Genomic DNA, 20650 nt, shown 5'->3' on the forward strand with positions numbered 1-20650 from the left:
ATATATAAAATTAACACACTTCGAAATTTTAATTTGTGATTAAAAATGCTACTGTTGTGCGTATATATAAATTAAACAAATTAAAAAAAAATCCTCAAAAATATATGTTTGTAAAAAAAAACAAAAGAAATGAATCTACGTATATACGTCTAATCAACGTATAATCTACGTATACAAATACTTTGAAATTTATCCAAATATTTCAAAACACTTTATTTAATTCTTATCTACATTTTTACGTCAATTAACAATTTTTTGTTATAAAAATTTATATGTATTAAATAAAAGCGCAAAATAGAAAAAAAAAATTTTGGGTTTTTAGAAAAATTTTCGTTTTTTCAATTTAAGGGGCGAAACCACATTACGGGGTTCAAAAAATCGAATTGTTTTTTTTTTTTTTGCATAATTGCTGTGCAGGATAACTCAAAATGTTATTGACCGATTTCAAAAAAGAAAATTACAAATTGTTCGTTATTTAATTTATTATTAAGTGAACTTAAACGTTAGAAAGAAAAAAAAATTTAATATCTTCTTTTTTAATCTCAAAGACGCAAAAAAAAAAATGCCAAAAATCAAACATTAACTTAAAAGTAGTGTTAATTTTTCAATATTTTCACTTAAAAGTTAGTTCAATTAATAATAAAATTTGTATAAAATGTGAATCGCCTTCATTTTTTGCTTTTAGATCAAATTTGTGGACTCCACCTTGCATAGCAATCATAAACTCAGACGGCACAGCTCCAGGTTTAATGGCTGATATAACTATATAGAAATGTTTTTAATAAAAATGCTTAAAAAAAAATTTGTAAAACACAGATAAATATATGTGCAACATAATGTCATTCTTGCATTTCATTTAAAAAATTTTATTCCTATTGAAAAAAATCTCGAAAAACGGCTAAAAGTCTTAATCCGGGAGTCTCGAAGACTCAAACAAAAAATGTATGGCGCACTTTTTGATTGGTCCAGTAGATGTTGAGCTAGATCAAAATAAATTTTTCGGATTTTTCGAATTACTATATTGAGAAAGGAAGAGGAAAATAAATGTATCAAATTTTAAGAAAAAGCATTTGCTTTATTATAATTTTTTTTCTTAAAATAAATAATATTTTATATATATATATATATTTATAATTTTTTGTTTTGATAAAGTAATAAGTTCGCTTACAATTTTAATTGTTAATTAATGACTAAAACCATCGAATGGCACATTATAATTTATATATAATAATCAATTTTTTAACAAAATATAGTAATATATTTAAAATACCGTTTTTAAATCTCACTATAATGAAAAGTTGTTTTAGAGTAGCGGAAATATTTTTTTTTTGTATAGAAAAGAAAATTGAAATAAAATTCTATTTTCTTTATATTTAAAAACTAGATCAATTTTAATTATTTTCAATGTCCAATTTTTTAAAGTGAATTCTAATTAAATCCAACGTGTAATTTTTTTTTTTTTTAATATTTAAGGTATCCTTTTTTAATACTTAACAGATTAGACAATTTAAAAAAAAAAAAAAAAATTCCCTTAGCCAATTGCATAGTCATGGGACTTGGCAACATCAATTTGTTGAGCAGCTTTTCGGCAAGCTAGTCTTAGAGATTTTGTATATTTAAGAAGACAAATTTCTTGATCCTCGTCGTCAGATGGAAAATCCTCAATATTATATGAAGGAAGACAATCCGTTCCACCGACAGCGACAACTTGTCTTGCAATTTTAGGATCGACACAAAGTCTTGTGAGTGCGGCCGCTGCTGTTTTTTCCAATCTCTGATAAGCATTTTCCAAACCAGGAGGACGCATTCTCAGAAAGCAAACGAGGGCAACGGATGCTCTTGCCTCTGCAAGATGTTCACGAGCTTCTGGAATGCGAGCGACTTCTCCAATCAGAGACGCCACCTGAAGAAGAAAAATATAAATTGTTAATAATTTATTTGTATTTAACTAATGAATAAAATAATCATTTTTTATTTTAAAAATTTTCAAGCGTCTCGCTTTATTATTTATTTTAATTTTATTCTACTTATATAATTGCTTGCTCAATATTTTTTTTCCTTATCTATTTTTATTTATTGATATTTGAAATTTATTATTTTTTCATTTTATTCAATTTAGTTATTTACTTCATAATTTATTTATCCCAATATGTAGGTCAATAATTTTCTTTTTACCAAAAGTTCGTTTACAAATAAATTTGGCCAAACTTAAAAAAAAAAACGAAAAATGCTCAAAAAATTTTAACGAAAAAGTAATTTGAAAAAAGAAAAAAATATATTCCTCACCTGTTCCATCAGCCAAACATTTCCTCCGGGTGCTTTTTTTACGCATTGCAATAATTTTTTAATAGCGTCAAGCTCAAGAATTGCAGTGACACATTTTCTTGATTTAGATAAATGATTAAGTGCAGCGGCAGCAAGTAAAAGAGTTTGGCTGCAAACAGTTTTCTCCGCCAATTTGGTTAATGCGTCCACAAGTGTCTCGGCGAAAGCCTCAAGATGTGAAAGTCCCAAGGCATTTGTCCAAGGCGCTGTTATTTGTACAACTAATGCGGCTGCTTCCATTTTTTCCATTTCCGGACGTAATTCAGTTGCAAGAAAATCAACAAGTATTTCCGGTCCATCTTCGTGAATAAATTTTTCAATTGCCACCGGACAACAACAAACACTTGCCAATGCACGTAGGCATGAACAACGTAAATCACTTGTTAAACGAGATGATGAAATTAATGAAGTCAATAATGTTCTAACACCGGAACAACGTGCAATACTACTTCCGGCACGTGGTCCAGACATTCCTAATGCAGTTAATGCAGCTAATGCACCGCGTGCTGCACTTCCTCCTTCTGATGGTGCTTCCTCAAGACCGCGTACTACTCTCTGCGGGGAAAAAAATTTTCCAAATTAAAAATCATTTTCTTTATGTGGAACACGCGGTGAAAAATGGAATAACGAATATAAAGTAATTTTTACTATACTTTAAAAGTAAAATCTCAACTGTTCGCAGTTTCATGCGTATTTCTGACAATTTTTTACTCTGGAAATATTTATTTATTAATATACGGGACTAAAAAGAAATGTAAAAAGAAATATAGTAAAATGCAGTATTTCCGGAATAATTTTTACTATTTCAGAAGTAAATTTTACTATTTTCGAAGTAAATTTTACTATTTTCGAAGTAAATTTTACTATTTCTGGAGTAAAAATTGTTAGAAATGCGCAAAAAACTGCGAACGGGACGCATGAATATTCCCTTCATTAGACTTGACGAAATTTGTGTGGTGTCAAATTAAAAATTATCAAATTTACATTTAGTAAAATTTTAAAAAAGAAATTTTATAATGAGTCCAATTTTAATATCGAAAAATTTCTATTTAACAAAATTTGGATTTTGTAGAATTTCTATTTAACAAAATTCGGATTTTGTAGAATTTCTATTTAACTGTACTGTGATAAAGCAAATTTTCTAATATATCGAATTTCCAAATAATACAAATTGAATTTAACAAAATTTATATATCTAGAAAATTTTTCATAAAAAAGAATTTTTATTTATCGGAATTATTCTTTTATCGAATTTCTATTTATCTGAATATTTACTTAAAAGTATTTTCATTAGAAGAAATTTCCAATTAAAAAAATTTCTATATAACAAAATTCTTATTTAACAAAAGTTTTATTCAAAAAATTTCTATACAATCTAATTTTTATTTAATAGAATTGTCATTTAACAGAAAATATACTTAGCTAAATTTTTAAGATAGAAAATTTCTATTTCACCGATATTTTATTTGACCAAAGTTTCACTTATCCGAATTTTTATTAGATAAAAATGTTAAAATGTCAAATTTCCATTTAATAAAAATTTTTATTTGTCAGAATTTTTATTTGTTCGAATTTTCATTTAACATAATAGGCATTTTAAAGAATTTTTATTGGATTGAATTTCAGTGCATAGAATTTTCATTTTATTCTTTCAGATGAATTTTCATTTGTTCGAATTATTATTTGATATAATTTCCATATTAATCGATTTTTCATAATACAGAATTTTTATTTAACCAAAAAATCATTTAACAGAATTTCTAATTGATAGAGAATTTTTATTTGTCCGAAATTGCAAATGTCCGAACAAACATTCGATTTCGGCGCGATTTTAAAAATTAACTATTCACAATTTTATGAATAATTTTTGATTGGTTGATTTTAAAAATCGCGCCAAAATCGATTGTTGTTTCGGTCATTTGCAATTTCGGACAAATGAAAATTCTCTATCAATTAGAAATTCTGTTAAATGATTTTTCGGTTAAATAAAAATTCTGTAGTATGAAAAATCGGTTATATGGAAATTCAATCAAATAATAATTCGAACAAATGAAAATTTATCTGAAAGAATAAAATGAAAATTTTATGCAATGAAATTCTACCCAATAAAAATTCTTTAAAATGCCTATTATGTTAAATGAAAATTCGAGCAAATAATAAAAATTGTGTAATATAGAAAATCGTTTTGATGAAAATTCTGCAAAATAATAATTCGATTAAATAAAATTCGGCTCAAGGAAAATTTCTAAATATCAGAATTTCTAATTCATCAAATTTTTATTTGCACAAATTCCTATTTGGTAGAATTATTTAAAATGCCTGATGATCATTTGTCCAAAATTGAAAATGACCGAATAAACATAATCTAAAGAAATTTCTGCAAGAATTTAAAAATAAACCAATAACAATTTTACTGTTAATTTTGTGATACCTTAATATTATAAAATTCGCGTTAAATTCTGTTTTAGATTATTTTTATCCGATGATTTTCAATTTCAGTCAAAGAGGAAATTCGTCGTTTTAGAAATTCTAGCAAATAAAAAAATTTATGCAAATAAAAATTCGGTGAATTAGCGATTCTGGCATTTAAAAATTCGAAACAAATGAAAATTTTATTGAATGATAATTATGCTAAATGAAAATTCGATTAAATTAGAATTCTTTTTTTTTGAAAATATGAATTCAAAAATTTCTTTTTTTGAATTTCTCCTTTTTAAACTTTAAATTAGTAAATTTTAAATTATAATTAACTAATAAAATAATTAAATTAGTTAATTTTATTTTTTTTTTTAGTAAAAAAAGCTTACTTCAACATAAAAGTCGAGTCTCGTATTTAGAACAGAGTCCACAACATCTTTAAGGTTTTCCAATTGAGAGATAATACTTCTAAGGCTTCCTTGGTGAATTCTCCGTGGTGGAGGAGCGCCAAGTTCCAATAAAACAGAAAATGCATCCTCTTCTATTGATTGCAACAATTCTGTTTCTGATCTTGCATTCGTTAGATGGGAAATTTTGCTGCAAAAAAAATTTATTTATTAATTAAATAATAATAATAATTTTATTTAAATTCAAATAAATTAATTTTAATTCACAGTTACAATAATGTGTGTGGCCTATTTTCTTCTAAAAGGGACCTAAGATCTAAAAAATTGATTGATCAGTTTTTCAAAATTCAAAATGGCGGATCCAATATGGCGGTCATTTTTAAAAATCGTTCGAAATGCTTCGGGGGTCCCAAATTACCAATCAAATGTAATTTTTTTTCCAAAATAAAAAATGGAGATTTTTTTTTTTTTTTTTAAATATAAAAATACTTACTCAAATACAGTTTGATAGTGATGATCGAATTTTTCAGCGCGCAAAAGTAATTTTGTCGCTGCCGTTGTTGCTGAGGCAGTCAACATTTTTAAGTCTCTTGTTTGTAATTCTTCACCAATGAAATCTTCAACTTGTCGTCTTGGTAGTGCTTTACTTTGTAGCGTCACACCACATTCGTCATCAATTTCGTGAATTAAATTATTTAACCATGCATTCACTGGTGCCAATTGTTTGAAATGTAAACACGTTGCATTTCTTTTTGAATCATTTGAATGAGTTAATGATTTTGCACAACCGGAACCCGAAGAAGAAGAAGAAGAAGAAGAAGATGAAGAAGTCGATGGTATTGAATCCTCAGGTGGTTCCGTTGCAAAGAGAAAATCGCCCAATGATGAGGAATCCATTGAAGGATATTTCGTTGTTTCCTCATCTTCCTCTCTATTTTAGAGAAACAGAAAAAAAATTCCAATATAAGAAAAAAAAAATTAATAAATTTAAAAAAAATATTAATAAATTAAAAAAATTGATTTTTAACTTAATTAATGTTAATTAAGCATCTCCTTTATTATTAATTTTTACAAAATATATAATTAACATTATTTAATGTAATTTTTATTGAGAAATTTTAATAATATTTTTTTTTAATATACGGTAAAAACAAATTATTACTATTATTATTATTATTAATTATTTTGTAATAATAATTTAATTAATATTTATGAAACAAAAAAAATTTTAGGTTATGTTTATGATAGTTTGGAGTGAAAATACAAAATGATCATCAACTCTAAATATACAAATAATTAATTTTTAAATCTTTATATTACATTTAAAATATTCAATAAATACTAATTTTGATGTTATATAGAAATTAAAAAGGAAGTTTTATAATCATAAGATAATAATAAAACGGGCAAAACAATCATAAACATAACCTAGAATTTTTTTCTTTTTTTTTTGCTTTTTAGCTCATTTTACTTAAAATGCGTTACATAAATTCTAAAACTATATTAAAATTGAATTTAACATTATTTTATTATAATTGTATATTTAAATTATTTTTTAATTAACTTACAAATTATTTAAAATATTTCTAAAAAATTTGTAAATTAATTTTTAATTAAAAATAATAAATTAAATCATTATTATTTAAATAAAAAAAATTTTAATCATTAAAATTATAATTAAATAATAATAATAATAATAATAATTAAATTACTAAAATAAAATTATTAAAATTGAATTGTTTAAATATAAATATTGATGAAATAGGTATTATTTTCTTAATTAAAAAAAAAATTTTTTAATTATTTTTTTCCCTTTTTTTTTGAAAAAATTTGACAACGAGGTGTGTTTGAAAATTTTTTTGACACCTTGATTGGACCATGAAGAGGTGGTAAAATTTAAGTTTTCTTATACTCTCGAATTACTTCATGAAAGCAGTTTTGCTACTGAAGAATAGAAAACTGTTACACTACTGCAATTTTTTTTTTTTTTTTTTTTTTCGTAATATTCTCACGTGGTTTGTGATTGGCTAACAATAGAGCGGCTTTGAGCACGTGTGCTCTGACTAATAAGAGAGCGCCTCTGGTCACATATATAGGCTTTTATAATCTCTCGCGGATAGTTGTGTGACTAATATCTGATTTTTCATTCGTTCGCATCTACACCTGCATTAAGTTCCATAGAATTCCTATCACATTTGCTGGCCATTCTTGATGATTTTTTTTCTCTTTTCCTTCTTTCTTTTTTTTTTTCTTTTTAACTAAGCTTAATTTATTTCATTCTCGATGCTTCCAAGCAAAATTGAATCACGTATTTTAAAGTCTGACTCGACGACACAATCAGAATTTTGAAACAATTGATTTTATTTTGTTTTTCCTTTTTTTGAAATTATTTTAAATTCTAAAATTGTTTTTTTTTAAATTATTTAAAAATAATTTTTCAATTGCAATAGAATTAAATTAATTTTTTTTATTTATCAAATTTTTGCCCCTTTTTTAGTAATATTTATAAATAATTTATTGTACTAAATTATAATAATTAATAAATAATTTATTTTACTAGATTATAATAATTAATAAATATTAATATTTTTATTAGTAATAAATATTTTAATAATTAATCATAAAATTATTTTAATAATTTATTTATTTTTATGTAATTTTAATACTCACAACAATAAAAATGAATTTAAAAAAAACAAATTAAAAATAAGTGAAATTTTTATATTCTGATTATTCTTTTATATATATTTAGGCAATAAATCTAAATGGTCCGATTTTTCAAAATTTAAAAGCATTATGGAATTTGTCTGAATATATAGTTAAAAAGTAATTATAGAATAAGTATAAAATAATGTATAGAAAGTTTGAAAATTGTTTTCTAAAACCTTATTAAGAATAATTCTTTCAACTTTCGATTTAATGACCTTTTATACGACACTGTTACACAATATACTTTTTTAAAATTTTTCTTCTTTTTTTTATATGAATAATTATTTACAAAAATTCGATTACTAAAAAAATTATTAAGAATTTATTTTCGTTTGTTTTTTTCTTTTAAATTATTTTATTACAAAAATTTAATAAATAAATTATTATTAGAATTATAGTATTTTATAATAATAAATAAGAATTCATAATAATAAAAATAATTTTTAATTTTATAAATACTTATATAAAAAAATATTTTAGAAAAGAAAAAATTGATGGACACTAGGAATTAAAAATTATTTAAAAAAATTTTTAATTAATTTTAATTTTAATTAAATCAATATTACATGAGTGTGGAATAATTATTACTTGATTATTCCTGAAGGGAAAAAATTTAAAAGCATAATATATTCTTTATAGTTATATTTTTATTCAAGGCAAAAAATGAAAACAGTAAAAACAAGTCTTTACTTTATTTTTTACTATATTTATATTTCAATAATAATAATAATAATTTTATGAATCACAGAAAATGATCATTTCCTCTGATTCATGTATTATAATAAGTGTGATAAACGTAATTATGTATACTCGCGTTTTATAATTTACCTTTAAATTACAAATTAAATGTAAATATTTTATATACTTTGATAAAAAAAAAAAAAAAAAATGAATCACAATCTTCGATTAAAAATATATTTATTCAATTATATGACTTCTTAAATTCTTATATTATTATTATTATTATATAAATAAATAAATATTATTTTCAATATCATTTGTATTATTATTATTATTATTATTATTATTATTATTATTCTACGTGGGAAATAGAATATTTTATTTTACTAAAATTGAAATGTTCTGAATGTAAAATTTTTTTTTAATTTAAAAAAATATCGCTCTTGGCTTTTTCACTTATAGATAAATGTAATATTACTATCTATATACAGTCAATTTTCCTTTCAACGGAACTAATTTTCGAGAAGGTTTTTTTTTCTTAAAAAAAAATGAATATATAATTATTATTCTATTCAATGTTAACGAAAAATGGAGATGCGTAAAGACGATATAAAAGAACGTGTATAACAATAGCAAAAAAAAAAGAAAGAAAAAAGAAAAAAACGAAATCTTCTATAAAGCCTGTTTATCTTTTAACAAATAATGATAACCGTTATTTTTTGAGGACTAAATAAGGTGTCTTGGCTTGAAAACTATATATTGGAGTGGCAATGAATAATAATAAAAGAAATAATGTGGCTCAGTTTTGAAAGTTGACAAATTGAGTTGTGCTGTCCCAAAAAACATAAAAACATATACATGATATGCTACATTACAATATTCCCAAACAATTTGTATATATATATATATATATATATATATATATATATATATATATATTATATATGCAAACACGTGATCAGCGTGACAATTATTCAACTGTACACACATAACAATGGTTTTTGTACGAGGACAAGACTGTGGTTGACGAGTTAAGAATGCATCATCGCACAGGCGTCTACTTTTTTTTTTTTTAGAAGCATTTCTTTATTTTTATTATTTTTATTAATATTTAAAATTATCTCAAGTATTTTAATTATGTTTTCAAATATTTCGGTAGTTAAGTATTTTTTTTATTTTTAAAAATTATTTATTATTTTTATAATCTATATGTATATAGAAATTGATCTAATTTTGAATATTTTGTAGAATTTTCATCAAACCGATTTTCTATATTACGGAATTTTTATTTATTCGAAATTGCAAATGACCGAAACAACAATCGATTTTGGCGCGATTTTTAAAATCAACCAATCACAATTTTATGGATATAATTTTTGATTGGTTGATTTTAAAAATCGTGCCAAAATCGATTGTTTTTTCGGTCATTTGCAATTTCGGACAAATGAAAATTCGATCAATTTTAGAAATTCTGTTAAATGATTTTTCAGTTAAGTAAAAATTTTGTGGTAAAGATAAATTGGTTATATGGAAATTCAATCAAATATAATAATTCGAACAAATAAAAATTTGGCTTAAAAAATAATTATGATTTTATACTTATGTTTTTTTTTTTTTTTTTTTATCAAAATGATAGAATAAATATTTTTTGTTATCTTGAATAATTTAATAATAATTATAATAATTTTTTTTTTAATTTCACGCCAATGTTTTACGTGTATATAATTAATATTATTTAAAAAAAATTTTTTTAACTTTAAACAATCAACGACGGAAATGTTTAACATATGACGCATATATATATTTTTTTTGACGTGCGAAGCTCAACTCATTCACAAGTGAATTTTATCGCATTTGTGTTTCTCCCAAGACTATTGTATTTCTCATGGACAGATAATCGTCTGTGATAACCTCATATTATTATTATCATAATATTGCGAATTTATTTTTCCAAGTATACTCTATCTTCTATATATATAATATTTCTTTCGTATAAGCTATATATTCATTGAAAACGCCTTCAAAATTTATTAAAGATAAAAAAAAAACTAATAGATTTTAATTCTATTTTTGTCAATTTTTGCATTTTCTCACAATTTTTTTTTTAATAAAATAAGTTAAAATTTTAAAAATCTCCTATATCCTCGTTTAGAACAGCAATTTACTAATTCGGCTATATCAGTTGGCCGTTATATTTAAATTGACTATATTTTAATTTATTTATTTTCTAAAATTAATTAAAAAGAAAAAAGTAATCATAAAATACAAAAAAATAATTTTTAATGAAAACCGGCCTCGGATCGACTGAAAAGCACAAAAAAAGTCGGTTTAGTCAAATTATATTCCAAAAAAAGTCGAAAAAGTCGATTTTCTTTAAATAGTTAAAAATAATTTAATTTCCTTAGAGTTATAATTGAAATTGTTAAATTTCAAAAAAATTTTCGATAGAAAATTTTAGAAGCTTTTAAATTCAAATTTTTGTTGATTATTGATTGAAAATTTTGATAATAATTAATTTTGAATTGAAATTTTGGATAATTATTGAATTTTAGTTGATTTTGAATTGAAATTTTTGAATATAATTAAATTTTATTTGATTTTTAATTGATTTAGGATTTTGAATTAAAAATTTTTGGTAATTTTATTTGAAATTTTTTTAAAATTATAAACAATTGTTAAATTTCATAAAAATTTTAATTGAAAAATAATTTGAAATAATTGAATTTGTGATGAATTTCATTAAAATTATTAAAAATAATTAATTTAGTGAAGAATTTTAGTTAACAATTTGTTAAATAATTGAAATAAAGAAGATATGAAGAAGATCTGCATTTTATACTAAAAAAAATATATTTTATTTAAAAAATTTTTTTAAAAATATAAAAAAAAGTCGAAATAGTCAAATTTTATTAAAATAAGTCGAAAAAAGTCGTATTTTTGAAAAAAAGTCGGAAATAGTCGAAAAAGTCATATAATCCGAGGCCTGTAAAAAAAGTAAGAATTTCAAAGTAAAAAAATTTTTTAATGTAAAAAAATTTTCTTTTGAAACTAACATTATTAACATAATGATTTTTAGTGCTGCTGATCCATTATATTATTTTGTAATCAAGTTCATTGACAGAAATGTGTCAGTCTTATCGTATAAATATAGAATACAAATATTTAATTAACTTTTTCATGCAATAAGAAATACACCTTTGAATCATGCATTGCTTTGATAATAATCAATGATTTTGATAAGAAAGGTGTAACACAAAAAAAAAATATATATATATATATATATATATACTTTGAGATTAAAGGGCTCAAAAATGTGTTTATATCTTTAATCTCATTTGTTTATATATATATACCGGTTTTTGATCAAGATTCAATTTTTCTACTCACAAATATATTTTCTATTTCACATATATAGATAAAAATCATTTTTATTATTCAATATGTGATTTAAATTTTTTTTTCAAATTATATATACATATTTATATTTAAATTCTATGGTCCAAAATTATTTCCCTTATTAATACCAATTCATAGAACCGTAAAAAATACAAATTTTTCTCATTTGAAAGAGAAAAAAATAATTGATTTTTAACTTATTCGGCTCTGGATAGGCCGATTTATTTAAATTGATTTCATTTCTTTAAAAAACGATCGAAAATAATTTAAATAGTTCTCTTTACATTTATAACAATATTTTTTATTCGAATAAAAAAGAAAAAAAAATTTTTTTTAAAATTAATTCGGCTATTGGCTGACCGATATATTTAAATTGATTCTATTTCTTTAAAAAATAATTGAACTATTTATAAATATATTTTCATTAAAAAAAAAATTTAGTAATTTTTATTGTAAAAGTGAAATTAAATTTTTGTTATATTTAATTATTTATAATTAAAATTAAAATAAATTTTAAATAGAAATTTATGAGAGTAACCTAAAATGAAATGAATAAATTATATATATATATTATAAAATAATGAATATTACCTTTCGAGATGAGATGAATCCCATGATGATGTATTTAATGGAGATTCCAATATTTGTGCACTAAATCTTGGCAATAATCTTTTTGGCGTTGAATGATGAGATGGATATGGCGGTGCTTCGTTCTCCCTCCAAAGGGAGCTTAGTCTCTGATTTCTTGGACGTACATCACATGATTGTAGATTTTTAACCCTTCTTCTTCTTCTTCTTCTCCTTTGTGTTGTCGCTGAAATTCCCACTTCCGCACAGGAACTATCAGAATCAGAAAATCCCGAATCCTGACTTTTTTGACCGAGACTAGCAGGACTGTACGATCTTTCACCATAAGCAACATTTTCCCTTGATCTCTCAGTTTCTCTCGAACTATTACTGAAAAATGGAAAAAAAAATTTCTTTTTTTTACAAAAAACTAGTTTTTCAAAAAATAATTCTTAAAAAAAAAATATTAAATGTTGTTGAATTTATTTGAAATTTTGGTAAATTTTTGTCCTATATAAGAATGAGAAATAGCTAAAATTTTAGATTATTTAAAATAAAATTCAATTTTTAAATTTCAAAAAAGAAAATTTTACTCACTTATTTTAAAATAAATTTTTTTATATATGAAACGAATTAAAACTTTAGTAATTTGTTATCCTCGTATAGAACAACAATTTACCAAAATTTTAAGCCGGATTGAATAAACTTTATTTGTAATTTTTGTACTTTTTATACTTTCTAGCAAAAAATAAAAAAATGTTTTATAAAATTATTTGAAACTTTTGGGATTTATTATCCTCACATGCAACAACAATTTACCAAAATTTTAAAGTCAATTGAATAAACTTTATTTGTAATTTTTGTAATTTTTACACTTTCTAGCAAAAATAAAAAAAAAAAACCATTTTTTTATAAAATAAATTAAAACTTTTGGAATTTGTTATTCACACATGCAACAACAATTTATCAAAATTTCAAACCAATTTAATAAATTTTAATAAAATTGTTAAACTTATTACAAGTTTTTTAAGAACATATTTTTCTGGAAAATAAGTTAAAATTTTAGGATTTTTTTATCCTTATATATAGAACAATAATTTGCCAAAATTTTCAGACCAATTAAATGTCAAGTCAATTGAATAAACTTTAATCAAATTTTTATTCCTTTTACAGTTTCTTGTAAAGAAAGTTTTTTTTATAAAATGATGAGTTAAAATTTTAGGCATTTGTTATCTTAATATAGGAAAATAATTTCCTAAAATTTTAAGCCAATTCAATAAACTTTATTTTTATTTTTGTCTTTTTTATATTTTTTTTTTGCAAAGTTTTTTATGAAAAGAATTAAAACTTCAGGAATTTGTTAAAGTGTTTTACAAAACAACAATTTACTAAAGTTTTAAGCCAATTTGATGAATTAAAATTTTTTTTTGGTCCCTTTTAACACTTTCTCATAAACAAAGTTTTTTTTTTATGAAATCGGTTAAAACTTTAGAAATTTGTTTTTGTTGTACAAAACAACAATTTACCAAAATTTTAAATCAATTTAATAAATTTTAATTTTTTTCCAAATCCGTTTGAAAAAAAAATTCCTTACTTTTATAAATACATATACAGTAGATGGAAGGCATGATTATGTTCTAAAAATCATTAGTTAGAATTTTCATTTTATAGAATTTCATTTGTCATAATTATTTTTGAGTAGATTTTTTATTTCTTCGAATTAATATTTTGCAGAATTTTCATCAAAACGATTTTCTATATATTACAAAATTTTTATTTGTTCGAATTTTTATTTGTCGATCGCGCCAAAATCGATTGTTGTTTCGGTCATTTGCAATTTCGGACAAATGAAAATTCGATTAATTTTAGAAATTCTGTTAAATTACTTTTCGATTAAGTAAAAATTCTGCAGAAAATTGGTTTTATGGAAATTCAATCAAATAATAATTCGAACAAATGAAAATTCTATATGCAATGAAATAAAAATTTTGTGAATTGAATTTTCGGTTTTATAAAAATTCTCTATATATAGAAAATCGTTTTGATGAAACTTCTGCAAAATTCTAATTCAAAGAAATAAAAATCGGCTCAAAAATAATTATATGAAAAATGAAAATTCTAACTAATAATTTTTAGAACATAAAAATCATGCGTCCCCAGTAGATTATAAATATACATATATATAATATGTGAAATGGATTCTCACCCCTCTGACGCTTGACTAGATTCGTTACTTTGAGAAATGGGCTCCACTCTAATAACCGTCACATTGCTGACATCTGTCGTTGTATCATCCTCTTGTTGTTCATCATTAAAACTTTTTGAATTTTCAGCGCACAATGATTCAACGCGAATTGATATTGTCCTTGGACTTTGTGTGACATCAATAATTGATTTATTATTTGTCAGCGAATTTTCCGGATATAAAAATTTCGAACTCTCCATATCGTGAGAGGCCATTTGATTCCAAAAAACACGACTCTGTCTTCTTTTGAAACCACTCATTTTGAAAAAGCTATATGAGAATCGTTGAATAAAAAGAAAAAAAAATTATTTCCTTTTAATCCAAATTTATTTATTTTTCCAATTTAATTTCATTTGTTATTTTTTTCGATTTCAGTTTTTATCAGAATATTATTATTTCACTTTCTTCATTTGAATATTTTTCATGTATAAAAATTTTTTGTTTTCTTGGAAAAATGTTTTAAAAAATTTATTATTTATATTTTTCTATTCACTGTTTTATATATTTTATTTTTTTATTATTTACTACTGTTTATATTTTATTATATATTTTTTTATTTTATTTAAAAAATGATTTTTTTTTTAAACAATATTTTAGAAACTCTTCACTGTTCACAATTAATTTTTTTTTTCACTTTTATTCGAAGAATTTCGTGAGAGAATGATGATGAAAAAAAAATATTGAAATTTTTCCGAGAGTTTTTTTTTTGTGTGAACGAACCGCTACGGAAGACCAACGATGATGCTCTGAAATGTTGAGGGTGGTTTATAGAATCACTAGAGCGTGCTGACCCTCCCACCAGTCGCGTGCCCCAACACACCTTATGGCACTCGTCCTTAACCCCCCAGGTAAGGCCCACGCGAACAGGAAGGATCCATATCGAAAACACTCAACAATGTCTTGAAAACTTATTTTTTCCACTTTTCAAACTTTCTAAATTAAATAATATTTTTCAAAAATATTATTATTCAAAAATTAATTATTTCTTAATAATTAATATTATTTTAATTATTTTTTTATCATTATTAATTTAATAATTTTTTTTATTATTATTTTAATTATTTTTTTTATTTTTTATATTAAACAAATTTTTTTGTCCTTTTTATATACGAATTTTTAATAATCGGTTAAATATTTTTTAAAATATTGTCCTTAATAGTCGATTTTTAAATAATTAAAATAATTTTTTTTTTTAATTGTCAATAAAATTACATTTTTTTTTTTAGTTAATAATCAAATTTTTGTAATTATTAATAATTAAAATTTTTATATTGTTAATTAAATATTTTTAATTATGAATAATTGAATTTTTCAAAGAATGAAATTATTTTTTTCGTAACAATTTTCTTCAATGACACTATAGTATTTAATGTTTGAAAATTCCAACTCAATTACTGCAAACGTATCGCGGATCGGAATTCAAAGGTGACTAAACATATCACAACTCAGTGAGCGACTGCCGAGGAATTGCTTCCGACTTCCTAACGTCGTCTCCTCCCCACGACAGTAAGTCGGCTGCAATATAATGTATTATAAAAATGCCTGCGCTTGGTACCCTGCGACCTTTATAGAAACCCCAATACTGCATATAAAAAAAAGAAAAAAAATTTATAAAAATATAAATATCAAAATATAAAAAAATAATACAAAAAAATATTTTATATTTTTTGTAAATATTAAATTTAATTAAAAAAAAAAGTTAAATTGTTTTAGTTTTCTAAATTTAATTTTTAATTTATTTTTATTTTCAAATTTTATGAAAAATAAATTTTATTAAAAAATTAATAAAAGAACATTTAATTTTTATAGTCTTTGATAATAATAATAAAAAAAAAAAACAAATCCAATGAGGTGCGATAAATTATCATTGTATTTAACCATATGCAAAATATTGGCGTTTAAACTTTTTCGGCCTTCCATAGCCGATAATATTAAAATATAAATAATTTTAAAAATTATCATTGTTATTTATAACTATTTATATTCATTCGATTCGTCTTAATATTCTCTCTGACATGGAACTTGTTTAAGCCTTTTATAGTAATAATAATAATAAAAAATAATAATAATAATATTAATAATAATTATAATAATAATAATAGTAAAAAATATAAAAAATGAATAATTATAACAATAATAATTTTTTATTAAAAATAATACATATTAAAAAATAGTAAAAGCCAAAATTTTCATTAGACAAGGGGGTTAAAAATATTGACATCCCTGAGGGTAAAAGAGTGAGTTTGGCATGTGCCTTGTAACCGACAAACCGAAACTAGTGACGCGCTCCTCCCTATTAGGGGTGGTGCAGCATTTTTTTTCTCTTCCCCCCTCCCCTCAACCTTCTTCTTTTGAAAAGAAGGGTCCTGTTTGTGATGTAGATTTCAAAGGCGTAGAAGGAGGGGAAAAATCATCCAGAGTCATGTGAATTTCGGTCCATTTAAAATTTAAATCTCCATATTTATAGGAATAAAGAAATAAAAATTTTTAATTTTGTTTTTTTTTGTTGAAAAAATTTTAAATATTAAAATAATAATTTATTTAATCATTGATTTTAAGATTAATAATTTATTTTTTTTCCCGACATTATAAAATATGTAATAATAAACTAATTTTTGAATTTTATTATTTTCATCTTCCAAAAAAATTAATTAATTTAATTCAAAATTAAATTTCTAATAATTTCAATAACTAATAGTTAATAATAAAAAAGAAAAAAAATTAATTGATTTTTTGTAATAATTAATTTTATTAATAATGTTAGATGATCTGTTTGAAAAAATTTAACCCTATTTTTTTTTTTAAATGTATATAATTAAATAATATGTAGTGAATAATAATTATTTATATTTAAAAAAAAAGAAATCTATAATATATATTACAGTGGTTAGGATTTTAAATATAATAATTTGAGGATCAAAATTGAGGCAGTCAGTGAGAGAGCATCGGAAAATCACGCCAATGGCCCTTAATGCCAGGTGTTAGTTTTGGAATGGTCGGAACCCCCTCGACGAGGCGCAGCTTTTCATATATATATATATATATATAGTTGGACATGTTTCCAATTCTTGGGATATGTACGCTTCCAAAACACCCCCATATGTTTTTTTGTGCCGAGGCACGCGCCACTCGTAGCATCTGCGTTTTATAATACATACGAAATGCCTACGCCGTTTCGTGCGTCATTATACAAAAAAAAAGATGTAATCATTTTTGTCTTTTTATCCCTTTATATTATATTAGGGGAGTAATTAAATTCCTTGAATTTTCAAGAAAGCAAAATAATTTTTTTTTTAGTCAAATTTAATTTTTATATACAATTTTTGTCAAGGGCATTTAAATAATTTTTTTAAATTTTCCGCCATTTCTATTTTTTTTATAAACAATATCAGTGAATTTTATCCCATATGGTCTAGTGGCTAGGATACCTGGCTTTCACCCAGGAGGCTCGGGTTCGATTCCCGGTATGGGAAATTTTTTTTATTTTCATTTTGATTTTTTTTATTTACTCTGCTATTCCTCCTTTATTTTTTACCTTCCCTTTTTTTCTATTTTTATAATATAGTCTTTTTAATATTCAAAGTTGTACAAATTAATAAAAAATAATAATTATTAACACACCTAAATATTTTTCTAGAGATATAAAATATTAAACAAACAACCCAACAAGCACGTAATATTAGTAATATTGCGTGCTACTTGGAAAAAAAATAAAATTTGTAAAAAAATAAGTGAAAAATAAAAAAAAAATTCCCATACCGGGAATCGAACCCGAGCCTCCTGGGTGAAAGCCAGGTATCCTAGCCACTAGACCATATGGGACTTAGGAGATGAATTTTTTTAGCCAGTAAAATGAAAGCGTTTCAAAAAGACTTTAATTTAAAAAACAAATTAATTATTTCGACAAAAAGTGTTGAAAAAAAGGAAACCTTGTGTGGCCAGGAGCGTATGCACTAATTATGAAAAGGTTTTGTGCATTTTTAATTTTTATTTTAATTATAGTTGTTTGTATTGTTTTTATTTGATTGGTTGCTTTTAATTTTATTTTAGTAAATTTTATGCTATCTTTTATAATTATGGCAGTTCCCCCTCCATGATCAGAATTTCTGTCGTCTCGTATTATATTTTAATTTTGCAATGTAAAATTGTGCCTTTTATTTAATTTTGTTTCAGAGATCAATGTTATATCGGGTTTCATGTATTTTAAACTAATCCACTCTTTGTTATTCAAATTGTTGTCCATAATAGACATATTCAATATTTAATTTTTTACAGGTAACTTTCGTCATCTCAATATTTTGTCTAGTTTTTCATTTATTGTTTTAAGTTCCGATGTAAAGAACTTAAATATGTCATCTTTGAATTTGTCTAATACGGTCCTCAATTTATCTTCGGTAACATTATTATTATTTTCTATATTAATACCGACATTAGTATTATTTTCGTTTAATTTTTTAATTCCATTTTTATTTGAGGTTATGTTGGCAAATATCAAGGTATCCTAGCCAGTAGACAAATTATAAAATCAGTTTATATACTTTTTGTAAATATTAAATTATTCGTTCATTTTCACCTCTAATAATATTTCTCGGACGTTAAAGATTAAATAAAAAATTATAAAATCATTTATAAGATAATTAAATTATTAAAGAACAAAATTTTGCAATTTTTTTTTAAATTTTTTAATAAATAATAAAAGACCACTCAGAACGCCCAAACTCCCATTACCTTCTGCACAAACTGCAGAAGACGAACGATCCTCGAGTACTGGAAAGATCGATAAAAAATCGATCTCGCCAGCAGCCTCTCACGCTCAGAGAGAAGAGCTACTGCTCATCATCGTGGCTGCATCGACTCCACTTTTGGGTAGAGAGGACGTGAAGATATACTACAGAAATGATCCTGTGAAGTATGATCTTGTCTTTTCCTTGTTTTGCCACGACTACTTATACTATTTTCTCCGCATCTCGCTTGTGAGAGAGATTCAGACAAGCCCTCTGTTGAGCGCCACTTCAACTATCGTACTTGAACTTGCTCTTGCAGCGTTCTCATTGGTTTAAATTCGTCCGGCGCCAAATTGAAATGCAAAAAAGAATAATTTCTACGCAAATAATTGTTTTACTAATTATAATTATTTTTAAATATTGTTTAAAATAATAAATTAAATATATTAATAATAAAAATTATTTTCTATTAACTAATAATTTTATTATTATTGCTATTATTATTTTATAATTTTTTTTTTTTGTAAGAACAATTATTATTTTTAATAATAATAATATAGAATTGAATTTTTTTTTGTGAATACAATATAGAAAATCGTTATATAAAAATGCCAATTTAATCGAGTTCTATGACCGCAGGGTGAAATTATAGGAAATAAACAAAGAATTTATTTAAATAGCCAAGTCATGAGTAAGCAATTCGTATATAGAAATTTCCCAATGAGCAGGAAGGCAAAATTCCCATAACCAGTGCAGCAAGTCGTTGTCACTATTCTGTTTAGAAATGCAGGTACATATACGGGTTTGCCTATATATTGTATTATATGCTCTCGAGTCTCGACTGTTGATTTTATTATTTTCGGAGCAAAATGCATTGAGAGAGAGAGACCCCTATTGTCGACAAATAAGGGACAGCTGTTGTAAACCGTTACTACTCACATATGCACATACACACACAAACTAATATACTAAATGTATTGATTTTGGCATACATATATTTATAATTATTTTTTTTTTTTTACTGATAAAAATGATTTTTTTTCTTTTCCCCTTCTCCTTTTTTCCATTTTCACACTATTTACGATTATGCAAATAGAAATAATAACATTTCAGATATTTTAGAAATTAGAAAAAAATCATTAAATATTTTTCACTATATTTAATTAATTATTGATTAT

The 20650-nt window shown here is 23.5% G+C and overlaps 1 protein-coding gene and 3 non-coding genes across 4 annotated transcripts; 1 reads left to right on the forward strand and 3 right to left on the reverse strand.

Annotated features, from left to right (window-relative positions):
• Nucleotides 1–1446: 1446 nt before the first annotated feature.
• LOC127288811 (protein inscuteable homolog) lies at nucleotides 1447–16206 on the reverse strand. Its single transcript, XM_051316474.1, has 6 exons — nucleotides 14710–16206; nucleotides 12528–12893; nucleotides 5644–6081; nucleotides 5133–5340; nucleotides 2287–2880; nucleotides 1447–1903 (listed from the first exon to the last, which is right to left on the reverse strand). Exons 1-6 carry the CDS (start codon nucleotides 15006–15008, stop codon nucleotides 1532–1534), a joined length of 2277 nt encoding a protein of 758 aa, XP_051172431.1. The 5' UTR covers nucleotides 15009–16206; the 3' UTR covers nucleotides 1447–1531.
• Nucleotides 16207–18149: 1943 nt separating this feature from the next.
• On the forward strand, nucleotides 18150–18221 carry Trnae-uuc (transfer RNA glutamic acid (anticodon UUC)). Its single transcript has one exon. It is a non-coding gene; the product is annotated as a tRNA-Glu (tRNA).
• A 277-nt stretch (nucleotides 18222–18498) lies between these two features.
• On the reverse strand, nucleotides 18499–18570 carry Trnae-uuc (transfer RNA glutamic acid (anticodon UUC)). Its single transcript has one exon. It is a non-coding gene; the product is annotated as a tRNA-Glu (tRNA).
• An 877-nt stretch (nucleotides 18571–19447) lies between these two features.
• LOC127288879 (small nucleolar RNA U3) lies at nucleotides 19448–19667 on the reverse strand. Its single transcript, XR_007844099.1, has one exon. It is a non-coding gene; the product is annotated as a small nucleolar RNA U3 (small nucleolar RNA).
• Nucleotides 19668–20650: the final 983 nt, after the last annotated feature.

The sequence above is a fragment of the Leptopilina boulardi genome, unplaced genomic scaffold (assembly GCF_019393585.1).
Source record: "Leptopilina boulardi isolate dan_hultmark-lab unplaced genomic scaffold, ZJU_Lbou_2.1 LbouV2_396, whole genome shotgun sequence".
NCBI classification, from domain to species: Eukaryota; Metazoa; Arthropoda; class Insecta; order Hymenoptera; family Figitidae; genus Leptopilina; species Leptopilina boulardi.

Coding starts and splice junctions, on each gene's coding strand:
- LOC127288811 (XM_051316474.1), bottom strand. CDS start 15,008: ATGAGTGGTTTCAAAAGAAGACAGAGTCGTGTTTTTTGGAATCAAATG. Junction 12,894..14,709: donor TCTAGTCAAGCGTCAGAGGG/GTGAGAATCCAT, acceptor TCCATTTTTCAG/TAATAGTTCGAGAGAAACTG. Junction 2,881..5,132: donor GACTCGACTTTTATGTTGAA/GTAAGCTTTTTT, acceptor TTTTCCCCGCAG/AGAGTAGTACGCGGTCTTGA.